Raw genomic sequence first — 23,486 nt, 5'->3', positions numbered from 1 at the left:
AGAATTCCTTGCCTCTTTCTTCCCAGGTACGTCCTTCTAATTACATTTCTTGCAAGAATTTTGAGTCCCAGAGCAGTACCAGTTTTACCTCCCTAAAGGCGGCATTACTGCATTAGAAGAACCCACTGCTGATGTATTTGTTCATAACCTACTGTGGATTGCAAGTTCAGGCACTGGGCTTGCTTCAGACAGGAAACATGCTCACAAGCAATAGGCTGATAAAAAATTCCTAGTGAGCCAACGCCACGTCTCGTTTGTAATCGCATGCCTTCGGGGCTTGCACAGAGCAGACTTTATCATAGAGCAACACGATAAAATATTTATTTTTTAACACGATAAAATATTTAATACATTGATCTGGATCTGATTTTAACACTAACTGTATGATTACCCACCCATACCTCACTTTCTTCCACTGTAAAATGATATTGAGTTTCAACTCAAAGGCTTTCAGACCCAGGCAGAAACACTGCATATGTGAGCAGCCTGAGAGCACCCGTAGTGAGTAGGGAGGAAAGGGGTCTGTGAAAATAAGCCAGTTAATAAAAAAAAATTCATTAAAACTGTGATGCTGTCTCAAGAAGAACCACCATTTTGTCATCTGAGCTGGCCTCAGACCACCAGTTTGAAATGTTCTCTAAGGTTTCTTTTTCTTCTCTATATTTCAAGAATGGAAAGAAGAATGTGTTGGAAGGGAGAGTGCTTGGGGGTGGGGGGGTTGGTCACCTTCACCAGAATACCTCATGTAGGTGCTACTGTGTCCTTAGTGTCTGTGCTGTGGGTCTTCACTCAGAGAGCTCTGCTCTGTGTTCTTGCCCATTGGTCAATTCACAGATCCCTCAAAGAATTGTTGCTAATTTTCAGTTTAGAATAAACCTTTTTTTATGTTCATTTAGCCACATCATTAGTTTTTATGTAGTGTGCAATGATTAATTACTTGCATATAACAGCCAGTGTTCATCACAATACACGCCCTCCTTAATGCCCTTCACCCAGCTACCCCATCCTTTCACCCCCACCTCTGAAGCCATCAATTTGTTTCCCCAAGTGCATAGTCTCATGGTTTGTCTCCCTCTCTGATTTCTCCCCTTTCAGTTTTCCCTCCCTTCCCCTATGATCCTCCATACTATTTCTAATATTCCACATATAAGTGAAACCATATGATAATTATCTTTCTCTGATTGATGTATTTCTCTTAGTATAATCCCCTCCAGTTCCATCCACACTGATGCAAGTGATGGGTATTCATCCTTTCTGATGGCTGAGGAATATCCCATTGTATATATGAACCATATCTTCTTTATCCGTTTGTCTGTGAAGGGCATCTCGGGTCGTTCCACAGTTTGGCTATTGTGGATATTTGCTGCTATGAATATTGTGGTGCATATGCCCCTTCTTTTCACTACATCTGTATCTTTGGGGTAAATACCCAGTAGTTCAATTGCTGGGTCATAGGGTAGCTCTATTTTTTAACATCTTGAGGAACCTCCACACTGTTTTCCAGAGTGACTACACCAATTTGCATTCCCACCAACAGTGTACAAGGGTTCCCCTTTCTCCACATACTCGCCAACATTTGTTGTGCCTTGTTAATTTTTGCCATTCTATCTAACTGGTATAAGGTGGTATCTCATTGTGGTTTTGATTTGTATTTCCCTGGTGGTTAGTGACATTGAAGAGTTTTTTCAGGTGTCTGTTAGCCCTTTGTATGTCTTTTTTGGAGAAGTGTCAGCTCCTGTCTTCTGCCCATTTTTTGACTGGATTATTTAATACAAGCAGAATACAAAGAAGACATCTAGAAGGATGAGGAAGGATGTTTAGAGATTCGTAGTTTACTATTTGAGGAAGTAAGATTCTAGTGCGCAGAAGGATCAGATTAATCTAAAATGCTGCTGTCAGCCCAGAGAAACAATAGGGAAATCCCAGAGACTTGCTGGGAGGGAGGAGACAGCTGCCTCTTGCTAGTTTACTTAGAAAGGGCAAAACCCACTCTGTTGACAGCCAAGTCGTAGACAGTATAATATTCCCTGAGGAAGACATCTCCCAGAATCCACAGGGGCTGTCCATTGGGGGAGGGCAGGTAAGTGACTTCAATCCCAAGGGTGCAGTAGCCATTGTTCTGCAGAGACAAAGGACATGAGGATATAACCAGGTGCATGAGGGGCCTTTCCCCACAGGTACATCCCACCCTATATTCCATGACACCTGTGGGGTCTCTGGATTCTTGTTCACCCTCAGCCCCGCCACTGCTGACTCCCCATAGGTGCTCAGATGTGAGCTGGGACATGGAACAGCTGTTTGGACCCATCCAATCCCATTTCCCTGGAGCCTGGGGTGCATACGTACGTTGAGGACATAAGTAGAAGGAGGCAGAGGTAATGGGGTCCCACTGATGACGAAGGTGATGGTGGGCAAGCTCTGTATGGAGTTGCAGTTGACCACAAACTGAGAGAGGGGAGAAGCAGAGCTGTAGAGTGCCAGGGGCCTGGAGGTCCAGACATAGGGTCCGAGTCTCCCATTCCCTGAGAGATTCTCTTCCTGACCTTCCAGCAGAGGTTGGTTGAGAGCATGGAAGGCAAAGCCTGATTCCCAGGCACAACACTGACCAGAAGCTTTTGCTTTCCTGGGACTCCTTGGACACAGCTCTGAGATTTTGGTTGTACTGATATGACCATAAGGAGTCAGGTTCATTCCAGAACACAGATTTCTATTGCCAGAATGTCCCACTTACAGAGAAGAAGCATGGACACATTCGATGTGAAACACGCTCCCACACAATTCATAGCCACACTAGTGTGCACCTATCCATGTACTCAAATCACACACACACACACACACACACACACACACTCCCTGAGGGCCAAGATTTCGTCTGATTTACTAGACTCTTGCATGCAGGAGGAGCAAACTACAGAAGCACATTTAAGGGGAACAGGTTTGGGCACAGGAGGCTGCTCAGAGTAAAAGCCAAAGGAGTATTCCTAGGGAAGGAGGAAATGCAAGTGGACTGGAGAAGTACAATATGCCTGACTCTGTTGTGCACAGTCAGATGACAATGGCCACGCCAAGGTGAGATGTGTTCTTAGAGCCTGCAATGGAACAGCCACCCCTCCTGACAACCATTCAGCCCATACTCACAGTTGGAATTGGTGTTATTCCCTCCCCTTATGCCTCCTTGAATTCAGGGTTCATGCCTAAAAGGCCATGATGTGTCCCCACCTGTTCTGTCCCACCAGGAGCTCAGTTCTCCACCAATCCCTTCTCCTATCTCTCATGAACTCATTGCACTCAGACTCCTGTGCTGAGGCTGCCTGGATGTGCGGAGGAGCCCTGGCTTCTGGTTACTCACATCACCATTCTGATCTTGCTGGGCTCCTGTTGCCTTCACAAAGGATTCCAAGTACTGCTGGGGAACAGTCAGGGGGAAGGTTCCCGTATCCACCATCCCCTGGCAGCCCTGGGAGCACAAGCCAGTGGCCTGGTTACTGATGAGAAACCTGAGTGGAACACCAATACAAAGAGAGTCAGGCATTTCTCGGGGTAGCTGAGTGGCCCAGTCAGTTGAGCGTCTGACTCTTGCTTTTAGTTTGATTCATGATCTCATGGTTGTGAGACCGAACCCAGCATTGGGCTCCATGCTCAGCTTGGAGTCTGTTTGGGATTCTCTCTCCCTCTGATTCTCACCCTCCTCGTTCTCTCTTTCCCTCTCTTTCTTTCTTTCAAATAAATAAATAAATCTTTAAAGAGAGAGAGAGAGAGAGAGAGCCAGACATATCTGCCATAAATAAGTGCCACATCCACACTAACCTCCCAACCCCGCAGCTCTGAAAATACACCTCTTCCAAAAAGCCAAGCCATACCTTGACACTGCAATCCATGTAATAATGTAATAAAACTTAATAATGATAATAATAATTACCATTGAAGTAATATCCTCAGTTTTGATCTGGTGACTACTTTAGCTCTGACTGAGCACTCTGGGGAGTAGGGACTATGTCTTATCCTCTTTAATCTGCCTACGCGAGGCCCAGAACATAGTGTCAAACAGCTAGAGCTGGTAGTAACATCGTAAATACACATTGGACACCTACCATGTAGAAGACAGTCCTACACTCTTATAAGAATTATGGTAATATAGGGGCGCCTGGGTGGCTCAGTGGGTTAAGGCCTCTGCCTTTCGCTCGGGTCATGATCCCAGGGTCCTGGGATCGAGCCCCGCATCGGGCTCTCTGCTTGGCAGGGAGCCTGCTTCCTCCTCTCTCTCTGCCTGCCTCTCTCCCTACTTGTGATCTCTATCTGTCAAATAAATAAATAAAATCTTTAAAAAAAAAAAAAGAATTATGGTAATATAAAGAGGGCTAAATTGTATTTTCTATTTTTAAACAGCCCATTCTAATGGACATGAGACAACACCATAAGCCAATGGCTGCTGATCTCCATAATGTAGTCCTATGTGATTCAGTCCCCGATCACTCATCCAGCTTTTTCTGTAGCTCTACTCTTCCTCTGAAGTCCTTTTGTATTTTGGGTACAATTGGTGAATCAAGGCATTGGATGTAATGGTGAATAAGACAGACACCACATACATAACAGAAACACATAAATGGTGTTTAATTGCATCTCTGGGGAGTGCCATGAAAGAAATGCAATAAGCCATAGAGGAGGGGACTTGATCTACTCTGGCAGTGAAAGTAAGTCAGTCAGACAAGGATTATTCTGAGAAGAGATGCTTAAGGGGTGAGTGCAATCAGTCCAAATGAAAAGACCCCTCTATTGCAGGCACAAAAAATTACTTATCAGACATTCAACTGCTTACCTCTCTCTCTACTCGTGCACTTTGGGTTTATTACCCTGTGTCTGCCCGCAGATGAGGAGCTAGATGTTGGGACACAAGCCAGTAATAGTAGGGGACTGGAAGAGAGATTGGGTCCCTGACAGGCCTTTGGGGAGGGGGGTAGGAGCTCATCTGGGTTCCAAAGGATGCACACAGGACATGAAGGGCTTCAGGTGATATAGTCAAAAGAGAAGAAGCAAGAAAGTCATGGCAAGGTGCAAGGATGGGTTGAAGTCCACGCTGCATATCAGGAAGTGGTGGGAAGTCCATACCGACAGGTAGTGCCCAGCTGTTGTATGGTCTTGAGTAAAGGCCAAAGAAATGTGTCTTGAATTAGTAATGATGGAAATTTCCTGAAGGCTTAGAGTATAGAAGTAACTGATTCATGGTCCTGAGCTCTAGGAGCAGATATGCTTGGGCTCAAATTTTGAAATTTGTAAAATGTGTGACTTTGGATAAGATACTGAACCTCTGAGCCTTGATTCCTTTATCTACGCAATGAAATACACTACTGAGCACTTTACACTGTTTAGCGGAATGTACATGCAATAATACATATAAAATATTTAGCACAGTATCTGGCACATAGAAAACAACAACGACAGCTGTTACTTTCACTGATGAAGGACTTGGTAAAGATCGTGCTACATGGGATAATGAAGCTTTCAGGAACAAAGAAATCCATTCACAGAATCCTAGGAATGACCAACCTGCTGACATGACAAGGTTCGGTGACCAAGTCAGAAAGTTCATTCAAGAGCTAGATGCCAGAGTCTACTGAGCTCCAGGAACAATCAGCCTGAGGGTTTGCTGATTCTTTCAGAAGTGTGTGCCAATGCAAGAACAGGAAATATTGTCACATTGGAGGAACATCCTAGGGGTGTCCATGGTCCATAGGAATTTTCCTCTAGTACTTACTCATCGATAGCAATCTGCCAGTACAATTCCCGAGTGACTGGAGCCCAGACGATCTCACCAGAATAAAATTGGGAGTTTGAACCTCCCAGGATGAGCTCCCCACCATACTCATAGGTTGGTTGGCTATGGAAAAAAGGAGAAGAGCATGAATTCTCACAATACATATGATCAGACATCTCCTTCCTCCTCTCTCACTATCCCTCTCTCTTCAGACACAGAGGAACCAGAGGATGAGGGGTCTTGTGCTCTGATCTGCTCTTCAGACTCAACCAGGGAGCCTGCTTCTTCTTCCCCCTCTCTCTCCTCCCATTGCTCATGCTCTGTCTCTGTCTGTCTGTCTGCCTCAAATAAATAAATAAAATCTTTAAAACAATACTTCTAGTGCATTTAAAATAAAATTCCCTCCAAAATGAAATAATAAATTTTCAGAGATGCATGAATTGCATATAGCTAGTTATACTCATTGTATCAGGAAATTTTAAGACCTTGGCCCTGTCTTATGTTGACTTGCTGAAAGCCCCCATATCCTCATTTGCTGAGACCTATCCATGGCAGGGGTGCTCACCGAGAGAAGTAGAAGCTGAAGATGGGCTGAGTGAGCTGGCCCTGCTGCATCATGTTCTGAAGAACTGTTGGGCCATTGTCCACGGCCAGGTCGGAGTAGGCCATTCCCAGGATACCATCAAAGTATGAATAGTAGAAGGGGTAGTTGGGCTCATTCTCACTCAGGCCAAAAAGCTGGTTGTTGATGACAATGTTCTGAACCTGGGACAAACAGAAAGAAAAGATTAACAACTCATGTGGAGAAAATCTTCCCAGACTTAGGTGCCCAGGGAATAGAACGTACACTTTTCTAGGGGAGTTGGCTTCTTTCATGCTTAGTTCAATCATGGGTGGGGCCTGGAAGATGAAGGGATTCGGCATCACCCAACCATATATGTCTTGGAAAGAAGAGTGTGGGTGTTGGGGAAGCAGAGGCCATTGTGTTCTGGAATTAAGAGTTTCCACTTCCATGGACAGTGGCTGGTTTTATTTTGAACAATCCATGTGCACAAATGACATAGGAACTGTGGGTGCTTGATGTAAAGAAAATAGTGAAAGTAAGGTCTTCAAATACCTACAGTAAAATCATGTGGAGAAGGAAGCAGATGTGCTCCATGTGGCTGCAGAGGCAGCTTAAGACCAGGGAGCAAAGTCAGGGGAGGCACAATGTAAAGAGCTCCCTGCAGTCAGGACTGCTGGGGAAGCAATTCCTGTCTTGGGAGAAATGTTTTAATTAAATGGCCTTTAGTGTCCTTTCCAAACATGTTTCCAGGAATTTGTACCTATTTAGTAATCATGGGTCTCTCTGAGAGCTTTAAGCTCCAAAGAAGGGGATCCAAAGAACAGACCCACAGAAGGATTGAGAACAGCACTTACAGCCACAGTGTCATATCCCAGGAGCACAGTCAGGCTGCCAAAACCATAGGCCAGTGTATAGGTTTGCTCACTACTTCTGTAGGTGGAGGAACTGCTGGGGTTGAACCTGTTGTGATTGGCTGCAGATAGACAGAAGGAAATAAAAGCAGCATTCATGGCTCTCTAACATACTTGGAGGACACTTATCCTTGATGGCCTGAGACCATCAGACGAAGCCTGGGACTGGACCTCAGTCTCAGATCCTTTGTGCTAAAGACAATCTGTAGCCCCAGAGAAGTCTGTCCCCCGAGGAAACAGATGTTGCCCCTTCCCTCCATTTCCTGAGGGATGGCTCAACTCAGAGTGCCAGGAATTGGGGCCCACAGGAGAGGGCTGAGGGAAGGGAACAATGTAGAAAAGAATGGAAGCCTCAGTCTATTTCTGCTGTCTCTCTCCAGAACTGTAGCACCGGTGAAATGTAGATCAAGGTCAAGATGTCCAGATGGTCTGAATTTAAGGAGGATGAAATCATGGGTATGCACCAAGAACTCTGGACTTGGATACTGAGATTATGCTCAATCCTGACTCTGCCCTGCTCTCTGCTCCTCTCTATGGGTGGGTGATAATGGTGGTATACTCACAGCAGGCCCGGCTCTGACAGTAGGTGGAGGGCACCCACAGGTTGGAGGAGCCTGTGTCAAAGAGGATCAGGAAATTTTGTGGTGGTGTCCCAATGCTGATCTCTCCAAAGTAGTAGTTCTGCAAAGAAAAGTTTTTCACTCTCATTAAGCAGCCAAGTTTTGTCCTAAGGATGGGAAGAAGTTGACTCACTAGAAACCACATTTTGCCGAAATCATTTCCCCAGGGAGTCAACAACATTTTCCCTCAAAAAGTTCTTCGTCCCATCTGCAGCCAGTTTCCTCTCAATATTCCCGATTTTTGTCCCTAATTACAAGCCTGTGACTAGCTGAGTCTGGCAAGACAATCTCATCTTCCATAGCATTTTGACTTTTTATCAGGTGATATCTCTATGGATTTACCATTCTATGCTAGAACATGCAAAGTTGGAGAACTAATCACTTTTTCTCCATTTCCAGTGTCCATCCCCTCTCCCCACATCACTCACACACACACACACACACACACACACACACATTCTTTCTCTTCCAGTGTTAAATATTTCTCCACCATTCTCCTCACTCTGGTCACACAGTAGCTAAGGCACCAGAAATTCTAGAATGAGAGATAGCATGGAAAGAAAGAAGAGAATTTCACTGAGATATGGTTTAAGTTCTAAGTGATTTCAGGCCAGTCATGTCACTTACCTGCCTCTTTTTATACCATCTATAGAAAGTGAAAGTCAAAATAGGAGATCCCTAGGGTGGCTTCTAGATCTGACACTCATGTGACATTACTAAGGGTGGTCCATAGGACACCAGTGTGTTGAGATGCCCTGAGCAGACACTGCAGCCTTGAAGAACACTCAAATACTTGCTCTGAGTACTACCAGTGTATGTGTCCAAATGAAGAGATATATGGCATCTGGAGCCACTGGAGATTTGCCTGGCAGCATTGTGTGGGCTTTCCTTCTTTCCCCTGCAGCCCATCACTGGGACGTCCTTTGGCTCTCTCAATTGACTTCAGTATGGTCACTGTGATTCTCTTAACCATATAAATGGAGCTTTAGAGAGTGAGCCAGTAATGTGAGGAATGAAGGAAGGAAAGGGAATACTGCAGTGTTAAGGGGTTCTAACTCATTACTTATCCAGATACTTTCCATAGGAAGGTGAGACTTAGGTTTAGTAAGAAGTCCAAAATCAGAGCTAATGAGAAGTCTAAATAAGTATCCAAGAATGGTTCTTAGCCAAGGGTTATGGACACCACCTCCCCTTCACTTACATCCAGGTAATTGGTGAAGGGCTCATAAGCAACAGCATCATTATTGTAAAGATACTTGGCACCTGGGTCGACCTTTGGGTGGTTCTTCAGGAATGTGTCTAGTACACCCCGCTCTTTCATCACCTGGCGGATAGACTTGCCTTTCTTCAGAATGATTCTGCAGAGATTAGGGCAAACAAAAGGAATGAGCTTCACGTTCTCCAATTCCTTCAATGGACTGGTCTGTAGTTTTCAAATCTCCTGAGTACTCTGAAAATCCACTGCAACATATATTTGGGATTTTCTACTTACATATTGTTTCCACAGAATAAATTTCTGTTTATCTGAAGTCCCTCCTATAAAATTGGGACATGAATCCTGTAACCCTCTTTCTTAGCCAACACATCAATCCACTTTTACACACACACACACACACACACACACACACACACACTAACCACATTCATCCATCCATCCATCCATCCATCCATTTTAAGTCTTGGTTCCCTGGGTTTTCAGTTAATGGTACCAAGATACAATATGATTGCCTTTCCAAAAGATCTGCATCTGAATCCTCATACGTACCTTTCCACACCCTCTGAGAGGTGTAGACAAATCAAGACCAAAACCAGGATCTTCATGGTGTTGATTTTGGTGGCCCACACACACAATAATACACAGTGGCACACCCAACGTGTAGGACACACAGAGTGAGATTTGGTCTCTCATTTATACTCTGATCTCTGTGCACTTTTCACCTGTAGACACATGGTCTTCTTAGCCTTGTACCAACCTGTGCCCCTACACATCTATGGATTCTGTTTGTTTTTCCTCCTGGCAAGAGTTATGGCCTTTAATATCTACTCTGTAGTCAACTTAAGAAGTGATTAGTGACTTTGATGATGGAATGCAAAGATTAGGATGTGATAGCAAATGGGAAATGCACTGGAGACAAAGGATCCTGGTCCCACATCTACTGGAAAATGGGTGCTGGCAACTTCTGCCAGAACAATGGAACAATTTGTTCTTTGGCTCCAAAGTCCATGTGCTTTTGGAGATTTGCAGTAGACTCTCCAATTCTTCTTCTCCTTTTCCTTCCTGTTCCTCTCATTGGACTCCTCTGCAGTCTTCTAATGTGATTCTCATGGTCCATGACACTCTGATCTTTATTTTCAATTTCTTAGTTCACAATTAGCCAACATTTATGGGTTGCCAACTCTGTGCTTAACCTCTGCACTAAGCTCTGGGAGTACAAAGAAAATTCAGAATTGGTCCTCCTATGCAAAGTCAGCATCCTGCCTAATGTCTGACACAGAATCTAATTATGAGATGATGTGATCACTCTAGTATCCAAATGCATGTTGAATGAATGAGAATGATAAGAACAGTATTCATAAAGCAAGCAGAGACAGGAAGTGATAGCTCCTGTGGGGGCATGGAAAAGCCTTCAGAGAAGAGGTAACTTGAGTTAGGATCTTCCTGATTGGTAGATGAGAAAGTAAGGAAAGTGGAAAAGCCACTGGAGGCAGAAGCAAAGCCTGAGCCATGGTGCCCAGAAGTGCAGTTGGTGTCATGGAACACTGTGACCAGTGTGGCCACAAGAGCACTTCTCAACATGGCTCTTCACAAGCTAAGACCCATCCAAAGGACCTGGACTGGGTCTGCATAGTCCTCATCATGCCACTTAGCTCTGGAAATTATTTTCTTCTCAGGCTTCTGTTGCAAAGGAAAGGACTATATGCTAAACTAGGAATACTCTTGATTCTACAAAACTATATTAGAGAAACATGTGCTCAGTATCCACAGTATTTAACTTCTGTTCCATCAAACTTTTTATTGTTAATCCTCATCCTGATGAAGCACACCATGGAGCATCTGGATCAAACTCATGGAGCACAGTGGTAGGTGTCTCCACTGGCATGACTCAATGGTGAGGTGGACCTCGTATGCCATGTTAAGTAATATGGACTTTATTCCTTAAGCAGTAAGGAGCCATTAATTTATTTTAATCAAGGAAATGAAACACTTAATGCTTTTTATATATCCTTTACTAATTTCTAGATTGTAGCCTTCTAGAAGCATGTGGTGAAAGAAGTCAGTTTACAAAATGACTCCCTACATAAAGTTGTAGCGGGCATGAGAGAAGTTACTGAAACTTTGTCATGAATCTACCTTGAAGCCTTTGAGCTATGCACAAACCCAAAGAGTTTCCCATTTCACATGCATGATCTAATATTTCTTTATAGAAAGAAATTATTAGAGGGAAGCTAGAGGATCTACAGAAGATATGCTTATATCCACAACTCCCACTTATCGACCTTGGACCAGACACATATTTCATTTAACCATTGTAACAACCCAAGAAGCTGATTTAACTTCCCCGTGATCACATAGTTAACCAAAGGCAGAGCTGGGACTTCAAGTCCCATTTGCCTCAACTCAACCCGTATCTCAGCACAGCCTCCTCCTCTAAGCCTGGGGTGCTCACGCTCTCTCTGCCTCAACGTACACAAAAATATCACCTTTAACAATAATGACAGAGATTTATATGTGACTTCGTTTTCTGTAGAAAGGGATTCTAACATGTTCTTCCACTCCTAGTTGTCCACTGCCCACCTAGAAAATGTAACCCTGCATGCTGCTGCCTCCTGGTGGCGACATTCCTAACTTCACAGAAACAGAAATAAACCGTTCATGGCACTCTTTTTTTTTTTTTTTTGCAGTTATATTAAAATATTTTTTAAACATTTTTTTATTTTTTTTAATTTTTATTTGTTTATTTTCAGCATAACAGTGTTCATTGTTTTTGCACCACACCCAGTGCTCCATGCAGTATGTGCCCTCCCTATTACCCACCACCTGGTTCCTCAACCTCCCACCTCCCCGTCCCCTCCCCCACCCAACCCACCCCCCCCCCCCCCGCCCCTTCAAAACCCTCTGGTTGTTTTTCAGAGTCCCTAGTCTCTCATGGTTCATCTCCCCCTCCAGTTTCCCTCAACTCCCTCTCCTCTCCATCTCCCCATGTCCTCCGTGTTCTTTGTTATGCTCCACAAATAAGTGAGACCATATGATACTTGACTCTCTCTGCTTGACTTATTTCGCTCAGCATAATCTCTTCCAGTCCCGTCCATGTTGCTACAAAAGTTGGGTATTCATCCTTTCTGATGGAGGCATAATACTCCATTGTGGATATGGACCACATCTTCCTTATCCATTCATCTGTTGAAAGGTATCTTGGTTCTTTCCACAGTTTGGCGACCATGGCCATTGCTGCAATAAACATTGGGGTACAGATGGCCCTTCTTTTCACTACATCTGTATCTTTGGGGTAAATACCCAGTAGTGCAATTGCAGGGTCATAGGGAAGCTCTATTCTTAATTTCTTGAGGAATCTCCACACTGTTCTCCAAAGTGGCTGCACCAACTTGCATTCCCACCAACAGTGGAAGAGGGTTCCCCTTTCTCCACATCCTCTCCAACACACGTTGTTTCCTGTCTTGCTAATTTTGGCCATTCTAACTGGTGTCAGGTGGTATCTCAATGTGGTTTTAATTTGAATCTCCCTGATGGCTAGTGATGATGAACATTTTTTCATGTGTATGATAGCCATTTGTATGTCTTCGTTGGAGAAGTGTCTGTTCATATCTTCTGCCCATTTTTGGATATGATTATCTGTTTTGTGTGTGTTGAGTTTGAGAAGTTCTTTATAGATCCTGGATATCAACCTTTTGTCTGTACTGTCATTTGCAAATATCTTCTCCCATTCCGTGGGTTGCCTTTTTGTTTTGTTGACTGTTTCCTTTGCTGTGCAGAAGCTTTTGATCTTGATGAAGTCCCAAAAGTTCATTTTTGCTTTTGTTTCCTTGGCCTTTGGAGACATATCTTGAAAGAAGTTGCTGTGGCTGATATCGAAGAGGTTACTGCCTATGTTCTCCTCTAGGATTCTGATGGATTCCTGTCTCACGTTGAGGTCTTTTATCCATTTCGAGTTTATCTTTGTGTACGGTGTAAGAGAATGGTCGAGTTTCATTCTTCTACATATTGCTGTCCAGTTTTCCCAGCACCATTTATTGAAGAGACTGTCTTTTCTCCACTGTATATTTTTTCCTGTTTTGTTGAAGATTATTTGACCATAGAGTTGAGGGTCTATATTCTGGGCTCTCCACTCTGTTCCACTGTTCTATGTGTCTGTTTTTATGCCAGTACCACGCTGTCTTGGTGATCACAACTTTGTAGTAAAGCTTGAAATCGGGGTAACGTGATGCCGCCAGTTTTGTTTTTGTTTTTCAACATTTCCTTAGCAATTCGGGGTCTCTTCTGATTCCATACAAATTTTAGGATTATTTGCTCCAGCTCTTTGAAAAATACCGGTGGAATTTTGATCGGAATGGCATTAAAAGTATAGATTGCTCTAGGCAGTATAGACATTTTAACAATGTTTATTCTTCCAATCCAAGAGCATGGAACGGTCTTCCATCTTTTTGTCTCATCTTCAATTTCTTTCATGAGTGTTCTGTAGTTCCTCGGCACTCTTCAAAAGTCTAATGAGAACATGATGAAAGCTCCTAACATCAAGTCCACAGCTCACTTTCCTGTGTGGAGATGGCTGGTGCCTGCTCATTAGCCATGCCCATTGAGCCTGTGTCCTGCCCCCTCGTCCACCCACCTACAATCTGCCAACCATTCCTGGGACTTGTCCAGCACACATCTGCGTCTCTGACCTCTTGTCAATCCCTTAACACTGCAGGCTCTCTTACTGCACTTACCAAGTCTTCTCTGCAGCAAGACATTAGTACATAAGCTCTCTGAGTCTGCTTCCTCAGCATGAGATGCCATGCCTGTGAAGCATAGAGCAACCACGTGTTTCTATCAGAAACAAATCGTTGACTACTTGTCTTCTCTCTCCCACTGGGTTTAAAGTCTTGTAGAAGCTTGGGTTCTGAAATATCACCCACTGTGCTGAGCAGAGTGCCTTCCACCCAGAATCATCACTCAGAATTATCTACCAGGAGAGTGGGAAATAATTCTCAAAAGAAATCATACCAAGGCAGGATTCAGGACAGACAAAACTAACATTTAGTACTGAAGCTTTATTTATATGCATCCTATTATCTTGTCACTTAAAAACAAATTCCTGGGGCATCTGAGTGGCTTAGTGGGTTAAGCCTCTGTCTTTGGCTCAGGTCAAGGTCTCAGGGTCCTGGGATTGAGCCCTGCATTGGACTCCCTGCTCGGTAGGGAGCCTGCTTCCTCCTTTTGCTCTGCCTGCTTGTGATCTCTCTCTATCAAATAAATAAATAAAATCTTTAAAAAAAAATCCTGCCTCCCATTTTGTGTGATTGGATTTGGGTCTGAAAGTCTTCAGTATAGGATCCTAATTTCTTGTTGGACATTTTCTGACACTTGAGCTCAAAGACAAGGATACTGGCTATAAAATATCTCTGGGTGGAATTATGGGGGCAGCAGGTGCAACAAGGTGCAACCTACCTCCTGTAGGTCTCTTTGTACAACCTCAGCAAATGTGTCTTGAGATAGCTGAACTCCACTCTCGTCCCGGTTTTCTCCTTACAGTAGGCTTATTTCTATAGCTGGGGTAGTGAAACCATAGCTGATACAGGAACAGTGTGGGGGCAAAGGGCAGGTTGTCACTTTGCCACTTTGACATGCTGATTATTTTAAATAGAAGTTAATTAAGAAATGGCTGGTACAAGGACACTCAGACCTTCCTCCATTCCCCTAAATGGGAGAAACCAATCTCCCATATGAAAATGCCCTCTCTGTACTAGGAAGTTAAAAAAAAAAATCCTTATCACCAGAGATAGAGACTTGAAAGCTGTAAAAACAAACCTTGTTATGTTTCCTAATCTACTACCTCAGCCTAAATTCTACTTAGAACTCCCTTATTCAGACTTCTGAACACCTTTTCCTTTACCCAATCAATTCCTCACAAATTTATTTTCTCCTTTTCTAAACAGTGCTTGCCTTGATCATTTCTGTAGGTCTTAATCTCATTTTTGGGCCTCCCTGCGACTTAATAAAACGTTGGGTATTTTATTCCTGTTACTTGGTTAAATTAAATTAAATTTAATTCTTAGTCCAGATGTTACTTGGTTAAATTAAATGTAAATTTAATTCTTAGTCCAGATGGGAGATTTTGAATGGTAGAGAAAAAATTGTCCCTTCCCAACAGCCCAAAGAGGATGATTCTGTTTTATGTACTTAGAACTTTTTTATTAAGATTTTATTTATTTATTTGACACAGATCACAAGTAGTCAGAGGGTCAAGTGGAGGGGGACGGGGGGAAGTAGGCTCCTTGCTGAACAGAGATTCCGGGCTCCATCCCAGGACTCTGAGATCATGACCTGAGCTGAAGGCAGATGCTTAACCCACTGAGCCACCCAGGCATCCCTCTACTTAGAATATATATATATATATATATATATATATATATATATATAAAAAATACATATATATAATATATATGTATTATATATATATATATATACAATCACCCTCTAACTTTTTTGTTGACTTATTTCATGGAAATAGGTCATGATGCTTTAACCAGGCATGTACTGGGCTGCAAATCCTCAGGAGCAAATACACAAAATTTTGCTCCATTCAATGACTTGTTGCTTCGATTTAAGACATACTCAAAGGACAATTCTTATCCTGGGTATTTCTCCTCTCTTCTGGAACATTTCATCAAACAGTAATAGGAAAGGATGCACAAAGGAGGGGTTCCATCCAAATCATGCCGCTGAATAAGAAACCACCTACCCATCTTTAAAGAGCCAACCTCTGACCTTCCAGATCTCTGGCATTATAGAATTCTAAATCCTAGTGGTTCAGTCAATCAATAGTTATCAATGTGCCAGGCTCTTCCAAGGGATCCAGGGGTTTTATATTAAACCCATCGCACAAGGCTCCTCATTCCTTGCAAATTACACTCTCAAATCTGGACAGATGAGAAGAAAATAAACTTAAAAAAATCAGTGGTAATAAGGACGGTTACCATATAATTTAGCAGTCAGACAGTGACCCTTCTGAGAGTGAGCTTACTAATTATGGCGAGACAGTAGCCATGAGCTTGGACTGTCACAGTGTGGTGACCCAGTGATGCACTGTGAAGACAGTGAACAAGGTGGTGGTGATGGGATGGATGGCGCCACTTTGGCAAGGATGTCCAGAAAGGTCTTTAGGGGAAATGACACTTGACCTTAAGTCTGAATGACGAGACTGAGCCAGCCTGTGAAGATCTGGGCCAGGGCTTTCCAGGCAGTCTGCTTCTGTCTTTCTGTCTTCCTCCGCCCTGCTCATTCTGTCTCTCTCATGCTGTCTGACTCATGCTCTCTGTCTCACGTGCTCTTGCTTTCTCTCTCTCTGAAATAAATAAGTAAAATCTTGAAAAAAAAAAAAGTTCTTTTAAGTGTCTGAGGTCCTGGTGTGCAGTGGGAAGGAAGATCCTGATTTCTTTGCCTTTCCCAGATTAATATAAAATTCACGGAACCCAAAATTCCCAATTTCCCATTATATAATGTGTTTCATTTGTCAATCATCATATAAACTGAGTTGCTATCATTTGTCAGGAAGAGTGGTAAGGGCTGGGAATAAAGCCAGAATCAAAATTAGCTCCTTCAACTTGCTCCTTAGAGTGGCCTGAAGTATGCGGATTTCTCCCCAGAAGGCTAATGGACCGGATCTGATCTCCAATCTGAATGGTCCCTAGAAGCCTTCCAAAGGTATAAAGGTCAGAATGCACAGAAGCCACCTTCAAAGTACTTATCACACACCCCGCCCTGAGAGGTAGGCCCTTTTCTTCCAACGCTAACTGAAATAATTCAAGTATAATTCCTTCAGAATGGTCACTAAGTGTGGTCTATCTTATCTTTTATTTGGAAGGTCTTTTGTGCCCACTTAGTCATTAGCAGAAAGGTGGCAAGTCTGTATATTTCTCAATACCAAAGACTGAGAATCTGCCAGTGACTACAGAAAAGCGTTAATATTAGTATTACAATACTCTCTGGACTGATGGCACAGAACTTGAGTGAACGCAATCAATTTAGATTGGAAGGAAAAATCAAATCATTTGCCATTCCTGGGGTAGAATACTGAAGTCCTTCTCTAGCTATTTACATGGACGCAATAAGAATTCAGTATTTGCTTTGGCGTTGTGGGAAATATGATGGTCATACACATCAAAATCCAAAAAAGAAATTCAGATTGATTTTTGTTTTTTATTTTTATTTTTTTATTGAAAAGTGTTCCACAACTATTTTTCCCAGGCTGCTTGTGTTCAGAGCCACAAGGAGCCAGGATATAGGATCTCAAGAGAAGGGTAGCAAGATGACTTAAGAGAATGACAGAATTTTCCTCAATGTATTTTAAGCCTCCATTAGCCATGCCAGTTATGTCAGAGTAAGCCTAGAAGCTAGTTTCCCATATGTAAGGACCAGAAACTGGGACTCAGACTGAGGATTAAAAGTGCTGTGCCAAAAATTCCATCCATAGAGGACACTATGATGAGCTTCTCTGCAGGGAACCCATAGTTTCTCCTGTACTTTAGACATATTCCTGAAGAAGGCAACACAGGCATCATTTCCTTGCCAGTCATTGCCCTTTTTAATTAACAAAATCCCCCAAAGAGAAAGCCTCTTTCCCCACAATAGCTCTCCCCAATCCCCTCCCTATATCCCCTCTGCATACAATTTGAGCCTTTTCTTTGTTACACAGTTCAAATAATGCATGACACTTTGATCCTTGGATCCTACATACAGAGAAATGTTATGTGTTGGACATCTGTCCCAGCTCTCATGGAAGTCATAGATCATCACACTGATTAAATCAAGGAGTCTGGAACAAGATGTTTTGAGCCATCAGGATCTAGCAGCATTTTCTTATAGACAATTCAGGAGCAGGAAATGGTAGCAGTGGGAAGCTCATGATGTCAAGCAGATATCCAAATGGCCCCACTATTGTGGTTTCCTGAGAGCCTCCAGGGAACATATCTTCTGCGACCCCCAAGAGCTAAACAGGATGTTTCCTCTACCTGCTTGAAAGAAACAGGGCAAACTCAAAGCAGAAGGTTAGGAAATGTGGGTGTTAGAACGTGTATCTCAGAAACATGTCTCTAGGGCCATGGGAATCACAGGTGAGTCACTCTCCTATTGTTTTGTTGATCATAGCTTCTTGATTATACAGCTTTTTCTGAAAGAAATTACTAATGAGGATTGCTAGTATGAGGATTTGCCATGGTCTTGAGTCTTGTTCCTCTTCTCCCTGAAGTCCACCACATTGACAATTTAAAGGGGCCACTGCCATATTTCAGAGTCACTAAGTTCCCAAACCTCTTTGGCAACTAAAGGTACAAACCTTCTTCAGATCATGTTGTTGACCAAGAAAGAATTCACTGACAATTTAAGCAAACAAGCATTTATTTGAGCAGTTAGAATTGTAATTCCGGAGATACAGACTCAAGTAGAAACTTTACTTCTGAGGAAGACAAAGAGGAGTCAGAGTTGTAAAGGTGAAAGTTTATGACAGCAGATCTCATTTAAGTCCTCCATGCAAAATAGGGATTGAAACTAGGCTAACTGGGATTGGTTGCGTTAGTGTAAAACGAGGGATTGAAATTCTTAAACTGCATTGGCTCCTGTCCAAGGAAAGAATGTGACCCATTCAGGTGTCATAGTGAAGAGGAAGTTGAGTCCAAGCCCAGGGCTTGTAGCTGGCTAGACGTTCATGGTTCCTCTAATGAGGGCTTGCATAAATTCCTCCTCCCTGATGGCCTCCCAGCCCGATTTTCAAAGAGACTCTCTTTGCTAGGCTTGCTTGCTCCATTTTGAAATTTTTTACAACGTTTACATGATCACTTGGGGTACTATCCATCAAAAACCTTAGGAATCTCTTCTCCAGGATTTGGGGGCTCTGAGAGACCCAGTGCGCTCACTTCCCAATCTCTGTAATTTCAGATCCTGCATCAGTGGTCCTCTTACCAGCAGATACAGCTGCTGTGATAAGCAGTCTGAATATCCTGTTTCTTTAGCTTTGTCTTCAAAAGCCTCTGGGATTTCCAGGGGACAGAAGAGAAGGGGATTTTGGTGGCTACCTTCATTGTGTTTTCTATACACTAAGTACCTCATGGACTACTTTCAGGTATGGCTTTCTGGTTCAAACTCCCCATTTCTGGAAATAGCTCCTAAAATACGGGAGTAGGTTCTAGTGAGGTATAACTTGAAACAAAGAGAAACAGATTCTAAAATCCTTGAATCTCAGTTACATTTAATGACAATTCTGGAGAGAAGGCCCAGGAACTCCTGGCAGAGGGTCCAGGAACTCTCAGGCCTGCTGTGACTTTACCCTTTCTTTTAAAGCTCTCATCTCCCAGTTTTGTGTGGCCTGCTAAGCTCTTTACCACCTCAAGGCCTTTGCTGATGCTGTTGCCGGGTTGCCATTTCCTGAGAAAATTCTTCTTCCTGTCCTTTGTATTCCTGATTCCATTTAATTCTTCACAACTCAAAGGTATGTGACTTCCTCTAAGAAGACTCCCTTGACCACCCTATTTCTTTTTCTTTTTTCTTTTTTTTTTCTTTTCTATTTCTTTTCTCTCTTTCACTCTAATTCCTCCACTACATTGTAAGCCCCACAAGAGCTGGATCATGTTTGTCTTGTTCACTGCTCTATCTCCAAAGAGATGCATAGTGCATGTATTACAGGTGTTTGATAAAATACTTACTGATGAAAGATATAAGAAATTGTTCTACTCTCTCAACTCGAGAGTTTCTTCTTTGGGTTCTTGCAGAAACTTATATCCTCCCAATAAATTCTTTTTTTGGCTTACATAACCAAAGAGTGTTTCTGTTGCTTGCAATCCCAAATGCCTTAACCAGTGTACTGAGGACAGTACCCTTTGCTATTCCCAGGAAATCAATCCTTATAGAAAATCCATGAAGTTGCCATCCCCTCTACAAGAAGACACAGAAGGAGTGCTCCATTCTCACCTTAATAAAGATGGTAGATTGCATCCAATATTCAGTCAATGCCATCAAATTCATGGTGACAAAGGAAGTCAGTGACAGAACAGATGAATATTTTGTGGTTCATGGTTGTGGGTGGTGGTGAATCTAGGCAGAGAGCTGGTCTATATTAACAACAGCAGAGCCTAGCAATCCTCCCACACCATCTCTGATACCAGCTTTTATTATGCACTTCATAATAACCCCTATTGGATTTTTAGTTAAGATGACCTAAAAAATAGTAATTTACTCAATGGATAAGTGTTTTTAACATAAACATTTTTTCTTCAGTATACCCATTGAAGAGTGTTTTTGTATTTGTATAATCAAAGATACACATACATTTTCTTTATTAGGGACAGTGGTGCAGATACTGTATGTCTTTGATTCTAAGATGTTCATTGTTTTATATTAACTGTTTCCAAAATTATGATGTAATTTACAACCTGTGAATACATTTAATGATGCCCTTCTAACGCCCAAAGAATGTACTATTAAATATATTCTGAGTCCTCTATTTGAAGGTGCTTGTAATATCTTAGGATATTTCATTCCTCTGCCATAGTCAGCAAGTTTATAGCCCATTAACATGTGTTTAAACACCAGGTTTGTTCCTGATTATACTAAGCCTGTGATGAACCCATTGTAAACTTAATCACAACCTCCCTAATTTATCTTTTTTTTTTCTAGTTCAGGTATTTAATAGCTAGGAAGTTGTTGCTTTGTTTTGTTTTGTTTTTTTAATGAAAGTAAACTAGTACAAATTGGGTAACTTAAGAGAGGGTGGTGGGGAGAGATTTTGAAGTTTGGGGGGATTAACCTACCAGAATTTGAGTGATTTGTGGGCAAAATAAAGAAAACTGCCAGAAAGTTTACTCAGGTGTTAGATCGAGAAGAAAAGCAGTCACTGCAATTCATTCCAACACTGCAGTTTCAGAACGGCTGTCTCTGGAGAACCCAGGAAGAGAAGAGGAGACAGGGGCAAGTTACCACTTATGTCAAATAATTTTGTGCTGCCTAATTTTTTAAAATAATTGTGGGAATGCACCATTTTCATAATTAAACAGTGATTTACCACAGACTTGGGCAACTCTGTACATGCCAGTCAGATCTAATCTCACAATCTCCCTTGTCCAACTCCAAGCCTAAATGCCCGTGAATCTCCTAATCCTTTCTGATTGCTTCGGAGAAGACAAGCCCAGGGCTCTGCATTCTCATTGGCCAGGGTGCTTCTCCATGAGCAAGCTCCTTCTCTCCCATTGGTTGTTTTCCACAATCCTTTGAGTGTTTGAAGGCCCACTCTCCATTTACCATTGCCCTTTCTCCACATCTGCTGCCATAGTACTTCCCACCAGCAGACATCAGTTTCTCCCAGACACCAGCCTCCTTCCCCTCTGCAATATCCATTTCCAGCTCCCCTCTGGCACCATTGTTTCCCACCCCAGCCCTATGAACTTTTTCTCTTGTCTTCACCCTCATCCCCTAGCCATGGAAAGACTCTTACTTCGAAGTGCCAAAGTTCCAGCTGTCAATGGCCAGCAAGTCAACCAGATGTCCATGGCTGCAGAAAGAAACAAAGGGCCACATTCAAGTGACATCTTTGGGAGTCTGCAGGATACAGACATTGTGGAAAGTGACCATTCTTCCCGCATTCTCCACTGGAAATGGGCAGCTCCCAGGTACCATCTCTAAAGTCCCACATGACAAGTTCTCTTCCCCATCTGCCCACATTAACGTTTACACCATAGCTTACCATGTGTGTCAGACATCTATGGCTCCTTTTCAGGAATAAACTATCTGCAAAGGGCTTTGTCTGCCAGAATCTTATGATATTTGAGAATGAATTAGGGACTGAACTTGGGATCTCCATTCTACTTCTGTCTCCCATTCACTATGGATTCAGTTTCCCAGACCATTCTTTCAGGGCTCAGAACTGAGGACATAGGACATCAACATCATTACATTAATAGGGAGAAGTCTTGTCATTTATGTCATTTATGCCAGTGAGGGCATATCTCAGGGGTGTGCACAGATGTGAATCTGTAGGGAAGAACTTGGCTGGTTCCAGTGGATACTGGGGCCGGTCGACAAAGTAGCACACTGGCTTATAGGCTGGGCCTGCAAGAAGAAAGGAGTTGCCACTGTAGTGTAAGTCTCTATTGTCAGCATCACTTGCTGATGACCTCTGCAAGGGGAAGGGCTACCTCAGAGCTAGCTTGACATGATCCCAGGAGATACTGCTATGTTCCTATCCCATGCCAATGGGACAACATGTTAAATTGTCATGACACTTTTTTTCAACAGAATCTGAGCAAGGCCTAAGCACCTTTTATGACTCAAAGAACTTTAAAAATCAACTAGAAACAACACATAGAATAAAATCAATTTGCTGTCACAGAAGTAAGTAGCCAGAATAATTATGTTTCTTGTATAAATAACTTCACAGACTGTTCAAGTTCATTACCATTAAAATCCTTTGTAGATGGCATATGATGACATTGGTGCTTTGTGTAAAGGCTTTACACAGATTGTTTTACTTAAATCTTAATTCCTACAATGGTTCTATGAGGGAAATATTATCTCATTTTTATATGAGGCTTGGAAAAACTTATCAAACCTGAAAAATCAAAATTTAATACCATTTACTCATCCCCAAATATTTACCTAAATATTCACTGTGCATGTACTATTCCCAGGCAGTCTTACTCCAAAGCTCGTGCACTCCTCACTCTCCTCTCCTGAGTCCCCCAGTCTGGATCTTCGTCTTGTCCCATACCCATAGACCAACACCTAGGTATCATGATACCTTACCTAGGTATCATGAAGAAGGTGAGGTTTGAGGGGAGAAAAGCAACAACAAAACAAGTATAGACTGCTAGTGATAGAAATTGCACCAGTGTTGACATCAGAGCATATGGATAAGTCCTGATACTGAGCAATGAAGGACAAGTCGCTTCCCCTCTCTGTGTCTTGTTTTTTCATCTATCAGTTAGGCATTTTGGATTTGATGGGCTTTGTTCTCTGCCAACTTTGATATTCTGGAATCCAGCAAAATGGCTGGTAGCTTGTGGTTCTAGTCCTGACTTCATCATGGAAGGAGAAGGGAGTGCAGCTGCATTGGAAGAAAGGGAAGGAAAAAGGAGTAAGTTTCAGGAAGATTGATATAATTCCTGACCCAGATGCCCCTGTGGCAGAATAGTCACACCTGAAAAAAACAAAAACAAGAGGAGGAGCAAGATGGCAGAGGAGTAGGAGGCTTAAATTTGAACAGATCCCAGGAGTTCAGCTAGATAGATATCAAACCATTCTGAACAGCTACAAACTGAATAGGAGATCAAAGAGAAGAAGGGCAGCAATTCTAGGAACAGAAAAATGACCACTTTCCAGAAGGTAGGACATGCAGAGAAGTGAATCCGAGGTGATATACGGGAAGAGAAACCGT

The 23,486-nt window shown here is 42.6% G+C and overlaps 1 protein-coding gene across 1 annotated transcript; it reads right to left on the bottom strand.

The window, feature by feature from the left end:
* Positions 1–1,966: 1,966 nt before the first annotated feature.
* LOC123955640 (pepsin B) lies at positions 1,967–9,669 on the bottom strand. The gene is made up of 9 exons (XM_046027877.1): positions 9,614–9,669; positions 9,050–9,206; positions 7,792–7,909; positions 7,172–7,290; positions 6,318–6,517; positions 5,753–5,875; positions 3,350–3,497; positions 2,347–2,445; positions 1,967–2,119 (listed from the first exon to the last, which is right to left on the bottom strand). The coding sequence occupies exons 1-9, from the start codon at positions 9,667–9,669 to the stop codon at positions 1,967–1,969; spliced, it is 1,173 nt and encodes a 390-aa protein (XP_045883833.1).
* Between the last annotated feature and the right edge of the window lie 13,817 nt (positions 9,670–23,486).

Source organism: Meles meles, chromosome 1 (assembly GCF_922984935.1).
Source record: "Meles meles chromosome 1, mMelMel3.1 paternal haplotype, whole genome shotgun sequence".
Classification (NCBI taxonomy): Eukaryota; Metazoa; Chordata; class Mammalia; order Carnivora; family Mustelidae; genus Meles; species Meles meles.
This window is presented reverse-complemented; position numbering and strand designations above follow the sequence as displayed.